Source organism: Cynocephalus volans, chromosome 13, assembly GCF_027409185.1.
Source record: "Cynocephalus volans isolate mCynVol1 chromosome 13, mCynVol1.pri, whole genome shotgun sequence".
Taxonomy (NCBI): domain Eukaryota; kingdom Metazoa; phylum Chordata; class Mammalia; order Dermoptera; family Cynocephalidae; genus Cynocephalus; species Cynocephalus volans.
Window position 1 is genome coordinate 60,224,574 of NC_084472.1, and position 14,760 is coordinate 60,239,333.

The following is a 14,760-nucleotide window of genomic DNA, read 5'->3' on the forward strand; positions in this document are numbered from 1 at the left end:
AAGAGCCTGGTAAATACTTCAAATACTGCAGAGGAATACAATGGAATTGTTTTCAAAGTGATTGTGATTCATAATCATGGTAGAATTACCAAGAAATTTATATATTGACCTATTATGTGGTTAATTTTCAATATTGAAAAATGAGACGGATTATAAATGGAAGCAAACATTCTCTAAATATTTTCTGAATGATAATTATGTATCTACTTCTGTTGATCAAAGATAGGGTGGATATTCCTGTTCATCAAGGTTTGCATTAATGCTAGCTGCTTTTAAAACTCTTGCTTCAAATGAGATAGTACATAATTGTCAGGTATCTTTCCTTCTGAATATTATCTCAATGACTGTAAAATCACCTATGGCATGTTCTCTAACTCCCTTCTTTTATATGTTCTAGCTAATTTGATAAGTACACAATATTGTTGTATGGAAGAGAAATAAACCTTGAGAGGCAAGAAGAGTAAATTACATAACTTTAGAAAAGCTTACAAAATCAATTTTATAATTGTCAAAAGTATAAAAGTAAGACCTGAGGGGGAAAAATGCAGGCTTTATATGGTAATTTAATTTAGCTCCTTTATTTTGCAGAAAGTGAAATTACCAGAGGGATCCAAGGTGATATCACAAGTGATGGACGTTGTAGGATAGAGTCCAGTGATCTTATCTCTAGTCCAGATTATGTTTCTTTTGTTCCTCATTAGTGAACACCCTGAGTAGATGCAAATGAATTTTCCCAATTCTAATACCAATGTTTGACTTACAAAAAATTACAGAGGGCATGCCCTTAGGAAAGAAAGAATTATATCCTTCTTTTTTTAAAAAAATGCATTTTGATGCCTTTGTTTTTATCTATTTAGATACTTTGATTCATGAGCCAATAGTTATCTGGCAACAAGTAGAACTATCAAAAATGTTTTCGTTTAGTGTAAGAGTTGCCTAAAATATTTTACTATGGGTAATATTGAAACAAAAATTAATATCACTTCACAAACAAACTTATCATTCTTAGCATTTCATGATTTGCTCACTTAATCCTATGAAGTAGATGCCGTTATTAAAATTTTTGTTTTATAGATGAGGGGCTTGAGGATTCATCTCTGGAACTTAATTTCTTATAATTTAACTTACCCAAGATTGCATAGTTAAGACATGACAGACCAGAATTTGGATCTTTATCTGATACAGACTTCCACAGTCTTTACCAGTATGTAAAGTATATTAATTCCCCTAATTTTGAATCCCAAAATCTCATTGGCTATTTAGATTTTTAGATGTTGGATGCATGTTCACACTGAAACAATGTTACCAAGTCCTTTTAATCCATAAAGTTGCCTAAATCATATAGTTTATCGCGTTTAAAAAATAATTGCTTTAGGAACCAAAGTATTTTTGTCCTTGTTTTTAAGAGAAAATTCATTCTCTCTTGAGAAAGGAAAATTTGGTGAAACTGGAACTGTTCTTTGGCTGCAGGTATCACGTGCTGCTCTCAGTCCTATGATCACAGCTCTAAATCGTTCCTCCCCATCCCGAGGAACTTGGTTTGGCACGTAGAAGAAGGAAGAAGCTACATGAACTTCTTCCTTCCCTTGCTCACAGCCATTCCCACTACAGGCCACTATTTATGAGGACAGACTCATCATTGGACTAATCCTTTATGCACCTCTGTGAAGCACCTACTTGCTTTTAACTCCAGATAGCCTGTCTTCAGATGGGTCAGACCTCCTTACAGTGAACTTTCAACATAATTGAGGGGCTTTCATTGGAATATCAAGCATGATCCCAAGTAGCCTGTTCTTTATAATAGTAAGTCTAGAACAAATAGCCTTCTAGGGTGATGTCTAAATGGAGTAAATTCATCTTTTACCCTTGGATAGGAGGTCTGAATTTTTGGAGAATGTGTTCAATACATAGGCTGGAGTTCATATGCTCTAATAATAGTTACCCATTATAGTTTTTCTCAGCATACATGAATTAGCTGAATGCTGGATCATTCAAAATGCCATCTGGAATATCAACACTTTATAGGGATATTTTAAAAATGTATCTGTTCATTTTAATAGAGCTCAAACTCAATGCAACCTGTTTCTTCCAGTTGTGTGGACTATTTAACTTATTTAGTACACTTATATATTTTTTTCTTTCACATTTTCCCTCTCTATATAGTATTTTTCCTAAGCAATTTGGCTGTCAGGAATATTTGTCTATTAAGTAATAGACACTCCTGTTACAGGAGAGACATATCAAAAGATTAAAATAAAGCTTATAAGAATAGAGTATTTTCTGCTTTAATAGGGAAATATCTTTCAATTAATGTTCTTAAAACTATTTTTCCCCCTCCTCAAAAAACAAAAAAACAGAAATAAGTAAATGATAATTCTTTGCTGTAATCATTCTATAGGTGATTTATTTATAAAAAGTAAAATTAATTCATAAACCAAGTGCAACATGGAGATTTAGGTGAACATTTTGTCATAAATTCTTATCTCTCCGTGTTTGGAAAATTTGTTTTGTAACTGATTTTGTATCTCTTGCATCAGAATTCTATAAGTGAAATAAATAGACATTAGAATAAAAGGTGTTTTTTCCATGCTGCTGCTAAATACTTCCTGGGTGTATGCCACCAAGCAATGGGGCTCATAAACATAGTTTTCTAACTCTTCTGTTGATCTGTATAATTCAATTCCATAAACGTTTTTGGAAGAAGGCCCTACTGTGCACAAGTCATGGTGCAAGATGTTCAATAAATATTTGTAGAATAGCAAATAACTGCAGTGCAATAGCATAACCTAACATGCTACAGAGCATACATGACAGTAAGTTTGAAGAGTGGAAAATGGAAGCTACTGAGCTTTTCAGCTGATCACAATCTAATCAGAGCACATCAAAACAGCTGGTGTTCTGTGACTCAGAATCAATCAACCGGTTTTGAATCACCTCATACTTCTTTATTTCTCTTTACAGTTTCACAGAAGAGATTTAAACCAGCATATGTCCTTCCCATTTGGTTAAATCCATGCTTTGAGCTGCTTTGCTTTCACATTCTAATACCAATGAATGAAACTGACTGTAATATAAAAGAGAGAAAAAAAGAGGCTAACATTAAATGATTTTTAAAATGATGCCGCTATATTTGTGTAAAATAAACCATATGCTCAAATAAAATGCCCTAAAAGAAACTTAAAATTTTAAGGCTGTGTTATGGAATAAGAATAATTCTGCATCAGCAGTATTATGTAGTTTACAAATATGGCAATTGTTATTGTAAGTTTAGAAGTGTATAATTAATATTTTAATGATTATACAACAATGATATCTTGAGAAAATTAATAGTAAATTAGTAAATGGAAGCTAAATGTTTTTATGTGTTTTGGTTTCTGACACTAGCTCTTCTCTTTGTTCTGACAGGTACCTATTCCACCATTCTTTGGAGAAGGCTGTCCAACAGTGGTGACCTCTTCCAATCCAACACTCTACAAATTATTATCTCTGGACTCTCAGTTGACACCCTGCCGGAGGCAAGAGCTACTAAGCCAACTGGAACTGTGCCTTTTCTTTTGTCAAGGTTTTTTTCTTACACAGGAAAAAGAAAGAAAAAAAAAAAGATGAAGTTGGGCAAAGTGGAATTCTGCCATTTTCTGCAGCTAATAGCTCTTTTCCTGTGTTTTTCTGGGATGAGTCAAGCAGAACTCCCAAAGTCCAGATCAAAGCCCTATTTCCAATCAGGGAGGTCCCGGACCAAGCGCAGCTGGGTGTGGAATCAGTTCTTTGTGCTGGAGGAATACATGGGTTCAGACCCCCTCTATGTAGGAAAGGTAGGGCATCTGGGCTTTCAAAGTTGCAAATGATGTTGTCAGTGTCTATGGTTGGATGGTGAACTGTTGATTTTTGCTTTGGAGATTGAAAACACGAACATCATTCCTATGAAAGAGTTTATGAAGTTTTTGGCGTTAGCCACTCTGAAGTAGTAATCAAGATACTATCCAGTACAGTGAAGCCATAACTTAGGGAATGATGTTTCACTCCTAGAAACAGATTCTACAGGGCCTAGTTTACCATGATGGTAGCACACTGGTAAAACTGTTATTACCAAAATTAGAATAATAATATCCACTGATAAATAAAGGGTAGTGGGTTTTCACAGCCAGTTGACTTTTTAGTTGCCTTTATTTTAGGACACTGGGTAAATGAATTACATATGAACATTTATGCTTATATATCCTGATACTTGCAGTTTAAAAACTGTACAGTGAAATCATTGAGCCTAATGGTTCTAAATTATGAGCAATTCAAACCCACTTTTCTTAGCAGTCTTGGTTTGATGGAACTTTGGAGTGTTTTTGTTTTTTAAGTTTGCTTTTTAAAATTTCCTTTTGTTTAAAAATGAATATGAACAGAAGTCAATTAGAAGTGATATTAGATAAATGATGAGCAGTTCATGGTGCATTTGTTGGATGGCCAAGTGGTAGCTAAATTGAGATGTTTTTCATAGCTTCCTTCTGTCTGAATTTTTGGACAGGAGATTTCGATTCAAGGGCCTCCTGAACTGAAAAACACTTCAAGAAAGCATGGCCTTTCTCCTGTTATCCTCATATTTTGTTCCCAGTTTCCAGTCTCTTGAAGGTTCAATTATTTTCATATTTGTAAAGATTTCCTGAATTTCTGAATTTGTTGCTGAGTACTGGTGAAGATTTTCTAAGTAAGATATATCTGCAAGAAATCTCTACCTCTGTATTTCCACTTATAACTCTACCAGTTTTATACTTGTATTCCTGATAAAAATGAAGCACAGCTAACTAGTGAATTTATCCATAAATCAATTTTTCAACTTTGAAAGATTGAGGAAGAATCTCGGTCATTTTTTCATTTGCATGTACCTTAAATAGGGGTGAAAAAATATTTTTTGTTGATGGGCATCTGCATAAAACAAGGTAATCTTTATTATACTTATTATTTCCTCTCAATACCTTTATATTTTACAAATACTGACCGGTACCGTGTTGTAAACAAAAGGATTTTAATAAATTAAAGGTTTCTAGGAATGTGGATTAGGATTGTTTTTGGCCCAACCATAGCATTTTCCTGCTCTAAACTAGGATATGTAAATATGCAAGTGTTTTTGTATATATATATTTTTATAGCCATTCAGTTTTATCAATAGCACCATCATATATACTGTATATGTGCTAAATTTCTCTCTCACTTTCTTTTAACGTATTTGTTTCTTTGTGATAAAAGTGAAGGCAGTAATAATAATGCAGTGTTATTGACTAAGTATCTAGCTGTTAATTCCATGCATTTTTAATGGACATTTAACAAGTTCATCAAGCTTTCTTGAATAAACAGATCAGCAATATTCCACTCATTTATAGAGTCAGTATTTGTGGGGAAATTATGTTTTTGTGACAATGTAAAATTATCTAAAAACAGTAAAAATATTCCTATTAATTCAGTTCTAAATGAATTGCTTAGATGAGGTTGACATTTTAAAAATCAATACAATTTAAAAATTTTTTAAACTTCCTTATTTTTAATTTTATAATCTTCACATAATAATTTAAAATGCTTATACCCAAATAATCTTTGCAAGTCAATTTAAATTATGAAAATATCTCCTTACGGTACTTAAATTCCAAATGTGTATGAAGTTTCTGGATAATGCTGTTGCTATTTTTCTAAGAGAAATTGTGTGGTTCCTTGATTAGGTAACAGGAAATATTCTGTACTTACCTTTCAATTAGTCAAAGAAGATTGCTTAACTGATTTTATATGACAGGAAAGTATTTATAAGACAGAAGGTGTTTCTCTCTTGTATGCTGTATTTTGGGAGCTCAATATACCCGTTCACAGTAAAATTCTCAAGATAGAAATGGGTTAAAAAACATGTCTCTTAAGTGACTAAAATACATTATGAAGGCAGTAAAATAATTTGAAGTGGAGAGAGGATTTATAGACAAGAGACACAGATGCAAGGCCTTACAGGAGCAATTTACGTTTCCTTGGGAAAAGGTAGCAGAGAACTTGAGTACTATAGTGTTTATACATGAGATGATGAAATAATTCTTTTTAGGTTGGTGATCTAAAAAAGCAAAGATATAAAAATAACTTTCACCTTAGTACATTTTTGATCACTTGGGTATGTAATATAAATATACATATTTTTTTAAGTTTAGGCAGGTGATATCTATGATTGGAATTGTTTATAGGATAGAGAAAACTACAAATTGTAGACAGAGATGTGTAGGAATGGACAGGGAGATAATGATGAAAAGAAAAGGAAGAACCTAATCTATTTTTATAGACATATTTTTAACCTATGTTAGTTAGATGGCCACACTTAAAGCCATGGTGACAAAATATAGCTATTTAGGTAGTTTGGAAGACATAAGTGATGACTTTGATAAACTTTGTGGGTTAATTTGATAACATAATGCATAAGGACAGTGTGTGTCAGATTGATGTTGGTTTTATTGCTCTCTGCTACTTCCTACTAGTTGTATAACTTGGAGAAAGTTGCCTAATATTATTAAATTTTAGTTTCCTCATCTCTAAAATGGGAATAATGATATGTATAATTCAAGTCCATTACAGAATAAATGAGATCAAAATATTTTGAACCTACATCCAATTAACCTAGCCATTATATTTTTTACTTCCTTACATTTTAATTATAAATTAACTGAGTTATGGATAATCTATTGTGTTATGCGTCAAATGTTATATGTGTGATCCCTCAGATAAAAGCATCCAATACTTTATGTAATAAATAGTATTTATATTTATTCTAATTAATTAAAAATGGTCTACTTTGGGTGTGTTTAGAAATCCAGTATGCCTTGTTATATGTGATTAAAACCGTGGCAGAAATATGCTTAATGGGCAAAAAGTTTCAATCCTTAAACACAGGAACTTCAAATACCATAGAAATTATGTCTGTACATTTTTTTAGACCTTCAAAGTTGGAGACCATACTAATGGTTTGTGGCAAACAAGATAAATTAAATGACTGTACAGTAAATAAAATTTTGTCGTTAAGACTTCAAAGATAGTGAGGCCACGATACAGCTTTCCACCTTACTGTTTTAGTTAATTTACTGGGTTTGTTTGACATACGATAACCCAAGACCAAAGTAGGACAGTCTGTTGAATGGGGCCAGGCATGCTCCTAGAACCGTCATTGAGAAATCACCAGGGCACAGACTTCTGTGCTGTGTTAGACTCTGATGATGCAGCATTCATTATTAGCTTTCCACCATTTCCTTGTGATGAAAGTTGTTAAACTGCTGACCCCAAGTGTATAGACTTGAGGAAGGAGTTCTCACACATCACTCTCATGGAGCTCTGTTTTAAAGAATAATAGTGCACCTTTCCCTGATTGTATTTCTTAATTATCATCATGCCTGTTTTCTTATCCTTGCAAGGGGAAAATAAAGCGGAGAGTCCTTTCTTTTCTCCCTTTGACTTTATATAACCCTCCTCCCCTGACCTGGTTTATTTGCAGCACATAGGAGGTCACAGTTTCCACCCATCTCCTGGCATCACTCCATACTTTTCCAGCCCAGTCTTTTTCTTACCTTGGCATTTCTCACTTGAAGTCCCTTAACCATCTGACAAAAAAAATCTGTCTACAAAACCACCCAGCCTCCATTCCAGGTATTAAGTGTTTTCCATCTTTCCTAGCCGTAATGGGCTGCCAGGCGATTGCTGTGCTCTAGGCCATCACTTTCCCAGAAATGTGTGCTTCGTGCCTCTTCCCCAGTCTGCTTCCCTCGCTGTTAACGCCATTCTTGCTTTTTTTTTTTTTTTTTTTTGCTACTCTGCTTTCTTCCCTACTCATTCAAGGAAAATTTATACCTATTAACAGAATAGAAATCAAATACATAGAACTGTGGTTTGCAGGATTCACTAAGCCTGCTTGAAACTGTTGGTGAACATTTTTGATGCATGTAATTACACCTCAGCAGTATATTTCACCCAAATATTCTCTATCTCCTGATATCAAAAGATGCAGTCAGTGTTCCAGAAAATAAACTTTTATCTTGAAAATAGGTTATGTTAAAAAAAATTGAGTTAAAAATTAGATTTCTTAACTGGGAAATTTCCTATTAGATACAGAAAAAAGAAAAAGATGAATCCCAAATATTAATTACTTAGAGAAGAGCATATCTGTTATAGTAAAATTTACATTTTATAGATTTTGGTGGAAAAACAGGAAGAGTGTCCTCTAAATATGTAGATTGCCTGAAGACAGATCAAATATTAGGAGAAAACAAAGACAATTTGGGTTTTGGGGGGAATGTATAGAAAACTCATTTTCATACTGTCTTTATAACCAAAGTTAATTTGTGACGGCCCTTCTTTTTTTTTTGTTAGCTTGCTGATAGAAGTGTGGAACTCCTGGTGGTTTCAAAAGGAATTTGGACATGGATCAGCCCAGTGGGAAGCAAATAAGTTCAGATTTTTAGAAATACTTTTTGGCAGTTATTTTTAGCTCTTATAATACTCCAGTATAACTATAAGGTGTTAAATGCATTTTTCTCCACATAAAACCAACAGTTCAAAATTTTTGTTTTGTTTCTTATTCACCATATTGAAAATAAAATATGACAGATTATTCCACAAAAATGCAGAAACCCCTCATTAATTCAGTTTAATACCACTAATTCTTTTCAGAGTTATCTTGGGTTAGAAATGAAGGTTGTAATAATCAAAGGCTTTATCAAGTGAAAGTGTACAGCTGAACTTTGGAAGAGGTGAAGGACTTTTTGTCAAATACCTAATTATAGCCAAACTAGACAGTCTAGAATGGACTCTAATTCCTAATTGTCTATTTTGATCAAAATCATTTAAAAATGCTTTCTTCTTTAACGTTTGTTTGTGTTTATACACACTCTACTTGCCTCCTGTTTGATGATGGAAGCAGCAAAAATAAAGAGTAAAACGTAGTCTATACCAGTTGTGCTTTTACATTGTATTTCTCTTGAGGTTTTAAGTGCAAAATATAAGATATAAACTAAAATGATGATTTAAGTCTTTCTGTATTAAGTGCACTATAATTGTTTTGACAAGCTCTATGTACAGTGCTCACTGATACAGAATCACAGAATCTGCAGCAGTCTCTGTGACTCATCAAGATAAATGACAGAATTAGATAAGCACCAGGATAGTCACTGAAACTTTTCTGGTTTAAACATATCTAGGCAAGCACTATATTGGAAGACATTTAATCCTAATCATTTTGCATAATTTGTATTGATTATATGTCTCGGGTTGATTACTGGAGAGAAACACTACTTTGTATAAGTATGCTTAACATTGTATACAAAAAAATTCTCTTTTGCATGCTGTTAAACCTGCCCTCTGTATTTTTTCTTCCTCCTTCCCTCTCTCCTTTCTTCTTCAAATACTTATAAAATACTTACTCTGTGATAGATATTGTGCTAGATAGAAGAGAGAGAGACTCTTTCATAAAATTCACAGTCTGGCTGATAAGCCACGCAGGTAAACAGATTGCAATGGAAAGCAGTAAATTCTAATGCTAACCTACAGCTGTGGAGGTGGGTAACAGAAAGGAACTGACTCATGGATCCATGAGCAAATGCTAGCAGGAGGATACCTGGCATACCTTTGTGATTTTACGTCTTTTTTATATACAATCTTCAAATCAAATTTTAAAAAGAGATTTACCTTCTTTGAAAGCAGGACAGAGTCTTCTAACACTGCCTTGGGAGAAGTTTTCTTTAGTAGAAAGATCAGTAAGTAGAAACCCTAGGTTATAGTTGTAATTTTCTTATTTTGAGCAAGGCTCTGAAGCAATACAAATTGATTTTATGATCTGTAAAATGGAATTATAGGTAAAATTTTAAAACATTTTTTTACTTTGAAATAATTTCAGACTTACAAATAAGTTGCAATGTATGATTCCCAAATTTAGCCTTCTCACATGTTAATATCTTACAGGACTACAGTAGTTATTTAAACAAACAAAAAAAATAACATTGGCATAATACTGTTCACTGATCAACAGTTTGTAATCAAAATTTTTTCTAATTGTTTAAATTAAGTACTTTTTCTGGTAGGAACCAATTCGATATTACACCTTTTGTTTGTTCTGTCTCCTTAGACTTTTCCAGTTTGGGATAGTTCTTTAGTTTTTTGTTGTCATTCTTGACCAGCAATTTGGTAGACCGTCTTGCAATCTGGGTCTGTCTTGTGTTTCTTCTTAATGCATACATTTGAGGAGATGTATTTTTGGCAAGAATATTATGGAAGTGATGCTTGCCCCTTCTTACTGCACCATAGCAGGAGGTATAGGATGTGGTATGACTCATTCATAGTGGTGCTGACTTTGCTTGGTTAAGGTGGTGTCGGCTAGTTTCCTCCACTGAAATCTTGAAACATGTAAAAAAAAATATCTAGGCTGTCATTACAGATGGGAATAAATACTGCTGCTGGTTTGAAGGAGATGCAAGGGTTAATTCAGTACAGTACTTTGTCCATTTCTAGGATGAGGAGTGGGTTCATCTGAAAAATGGGTCAAATTTAAATCTTTAATACTGTTAGGTAATGTCCATAATTTTATGTAGTAATTGATAGTGTTTCTTAAAAACATATCAATTTAGGATGTCTCAGAAAAATTGATTTTGTTTTTTGTATTTCTGAATGATACGATAACATTCTTTATAGTCCAGGATTCCAAGAAGTTTTCTACTGATTGAGAGTTAAAAATGAGTTCCATCCCCCACTATTGCTTACAAAATATAAAGAATTATTTTACATTATAAGGGGTTGGGCCCCAAATACTTAGACATCATAATTATAAACAAAACTTTGTCTTGGAAAAAAATAGATGCTTAGATATCTATAAGTTAAAAGAATTAGCCCAATACAATACAGTCTAATGTCTTACATTTTAATATATTCACAGAGTTGAACTCTAAGCAATGAATATTTAATTAATATTAATGTTGAAAGATTTAGAGCCTGTAATATTTCTGTTTCATAGTCAATATTGATTAAATCTTCAGAAAGCTTTGTGAGTTAGAAAGAGATGTAATATCTCTTATATTTGAGATAAGGTAATAGATACACTTGGAAGTAAAGTAAATAGGGTAAGAAAACAGCTCTTCATTGTAAGAGCTATTTTTTGGTGGCTATTGTAAATAGGCAGGCTTTCTTGATTTCTCCTTCTGCATGTTCACTATTGGAGAAAAGAAATGCTACTGATTTTTGTGTGTTGATTTTGTATCCTGCTACTGTGCTGAAATCATTTATCAATTCCAACAGTTTTTTTGTAGAGGTTTTAGGCTGTTCGATATATAGGATCATGTCATCTGCAAACAGGGACAGTTTGACTTCATCTTTTCCAATCTGGATGCCCTTTATTTCCTTCTCTTCTCTGATTGCTGTGGCTAGTACTTCCAACACTATGTTGAATAGGAGTGGTGAGAGTGGGCATCCTTGTCTAGTTCCTGTTCTTAAAGGAAAAGCTTTCAGCTTTTCCCCATTCAGGATGATATTGGCAGTGGGTTTGGCATATATGGCTTTAATTATGTTGAGATACTTTCCCTCTATACCTAACTTATAGAGGGTCTTTGTCATGAATGAGTGCTGAACTTTATCAAATGCTTTTTCAGCATCTATAGAGATGATCATATGGTCCTTGTGTTTGAGTTTATTAATATGGTGTATCACATTTATTGATTTGCGTATGTTGAACCAACCTTGCATCCCTGGGATGAATCCCACTTGATCGTGATGAATAATTTTTCGTATGTGTTGCTGTATTCTGTTTGCTAGTATTTTAGTGAGGATTTTTGCATCTATATTCATCAAGGATATCGGCCTGTAGTTTTCTTTTTTCGGTTATATCTTTACCTGGTTTTGGTATCAGGATGATGTTTGCTTCATAGAATGAGTTTGGGAGATTTGCGTCCGTTTCAATCTTTTGGAATAGTTTGTAAAGAATCGGTGTCAATTCCTCTTTGAATGTTTGGTAAAATTCTGCTGTGAATCCATCTGGTCCTGGGCTTTTCTTTGTTGGGAGCCTTCTGATAACAGCTTCAATCTCCTTTATTGTTATTGGTCTGTTCAAATTTTCTACGTCTTCACGGTTCAGTTTTGGGAGCTTGTGTGTGTCCAGAAATTTATCCATTTCCTCCAGATTTTCAAATTTGTTGGCGTATAGTTGTTTATAGTAGTCTCGAATGATTCCTTGTATTTCAGATGAATCAGTTGTAATATCGCCTTTCTCATTTCTAATTTTTGTTATTTGAGTCTTCTCTCTTCTTTTTTTTGTTAGCCATGCTAATGGTTTGTCTATTTTATTTATCTTTTCAAAAAACCAACTTTTGGATTCGTTGATCTTTTGAATTGTTTTTTGGTTTTCAATTTCATTCAGTTCTGCTCTGATCTTAATGATTTCTTTCCGTCTGCTAACTTTAGGTTTGGATTGTTCTTGTTTTCCTAGTTCTTTAAGGTGAAGTGTTAGGTTGTTCACTTGCCATCTTTCTATTCTTCTGAAGTGAGCGTTTAATGCAATAAATTTTCCCCTCAATACTAGAAAGCATATCTAGATATTTATATCAAATAACTATCTTCATATATTTTCATTTAATTGTTCTATTTTTAGAACAATTTGAACTAAGATTAACACTAATTTGTCATAAAACCAGCCAATCATATTTTGAGGTAAGATAAAGTTTCAGTATTGTATTGGTCTGTTTAATCTTCTATAACAAAATATTAGACTAGATGGCTTAAAAAACAGAAATTTATTTTAGTTCTGGAGTCTGGGAAGTCCAAGATCAAGGTGCTATAAAGATTGGTTTCTCATGAGGGCTCTTTTTGTAGCTTACAAACAGCCACCTTTTCCTTGTATCCTCACATGGCAGAAGAGAGAGATCTCCTTCACTTCTTTTGATACCACCAATGCTGTGGGATTAGGACCTCAACTTTATGACTCTTTTAACTTAATTACCTTCTAAAAGCCCTATCTGCAAGTTCAGTTATATTGGGAGTTAGGGCATCAGCATATGAATTTGAGGGGTGGGAGTGTCACAATTCAATCTATAGCAAGTATCTAAATTCATCTTAATTCATAAGAAACTGATGAATAAATAGCACGTAATTTTTGATGATAGTTAATAATATTCTACAGTTTAGTGGTAGTAAATAAAAGTTCACATTGCAGTTTTAAAAATGTATTGGAAAAATGGGGTCACAGGCCAAGAGACTGAGAATTAACTTCTGTCTTGTCAGCACACAAACAAAAAAGAAAGAGTTGGAAAGTATGGGGGGAAAGAAACAAGATAGTATGGTGAGGCCATCTACATTTCTAGTTATGCTAGAATCCTTGTCTTCTGTAAGATAAATGCAGAAGAGTAATTTCTCAAGACGAAGCTGTGTTACAGGAATGGTAATTAAAGTACCAGCACCAAAATGATTAACATCATTCCAGCAAGTTGTGTGTGTAAACAGCACACAATTATCTGATAAGAATGCTTCCCTTAGAGTGTTTACTTATCTTCTTAGTTAAAATGCTGACATGTTTTAAGGTATTTAACTGAAAACACACAATCAAAATTTGGCCAACACATACATAATGTTCAACAGATGTGAGTTTGAAAGATTCGATGATCACTAGTGAAATGAGTCAAACCGTGCTTAAATTAGATTTTTCTGACTTGTGAGTCATTTAGGGGTCTACATTGGAGCAGAATATGTGCACAGAGTGAAAGATTACACATTCCACACTTGGTTCTTTGAAACGAAGAAGAAACAAGATAAAAATCGGCATTTTCTTTCCCATAACATATCTGAAAAGCTCAGTTCCGTATCTCTAATCCTCCATATCCCTGACACAGCTTACATAATTTTCTCAACTGAAGCATAACAGAGCTGAATTTAGGTGGTTAGCTGATATGTTTTGCTTACTTAGGAAAAGTAGATATTGGTGATCTCTAGTGATTGGGGTTCAATTTAATTATACCTAAGAAGATTGAAGCCATCCACAGTTGAAAATGATTGCTAAAGAAATAGATGAGAATTATCACATTGCCACAGCAGATAGTGTGAGATTATTTGGAAAACTAAAGTCATGCATAGAGTCTATAAAGGAAACACAGAGCCATGTCTAAAATAAAAATAACTCTGCATTGTAGAGTACATACACTCCTTGGAAAAGTATAGTTTAAAACTTGACATCGAGATTAAAAAGAGAAGCTTTATTACAAAGGATGCTATCTTTTTTGTTGATCCTTCTAACAACTACAAATAGACTTTTACCTGTGGCAGAACAGCTGTGTTCAGTGAATTTGGGAGAGTAGTTGGGGAGTTTAATGATCTGAAACAAGACTGTTTTTCCCATTGATTAGACCATTTGTGGGAAACGTGAGTAAAATTTATGGTGGTAAGTATATACAAGTGAGTGAGGATTCAGGGTTAGGGTCAGAAGAAGTATATTCTGTTTCAGATCCAATTAAGATTGCACAGTGGATGTTTATGATCAAAAACAATATTTAAACGCTTAATATCTTATTTTTTCTTAGTGCTCTTCTCTTCACACTGTCATATTGCTTCTGATTTATGTTTAAGTTTGATTTGTCCGTAATCTCTGGGCACACTGATAAAGTCTAGTTTTTCGCAGCACTTCATTTTTAGCTTTCTACTTACCCAGAGCTAAAGCACGAATGGGAGAAATAGAAACTTAAAAGAGGAAGGAGTTTAAGCTTCTTCAGAGGCTTCCACAGTCCTGTCATTGCT

The 14,760-nt window shown here is 33.5% G+C and overlaps 1 protein-coding gene across 1 annotated transcript in view; it reads left to right on the forward strand.

Annotated features, from left to right (window-relative positions):
• Positions 1-3,602: 3,602 nt before the first annotated feature.
• The window catches only part of CDH7 (cadherin 7), a 108,462-nt gene continuing 97,304 nt past the window's right edge, over positions 3,603-14,760 (forward strand). Inside the window, exon 1 of the mRNA XM_063076837.1 lies at positions 3,603-3,812. Within this exon, the coding sequence (XP_062932907.1) occupies positions 3,603-3,812 (210 nt within the window). The remainder of the gene's footprint in view (positions 3,813-14,760) is intronic.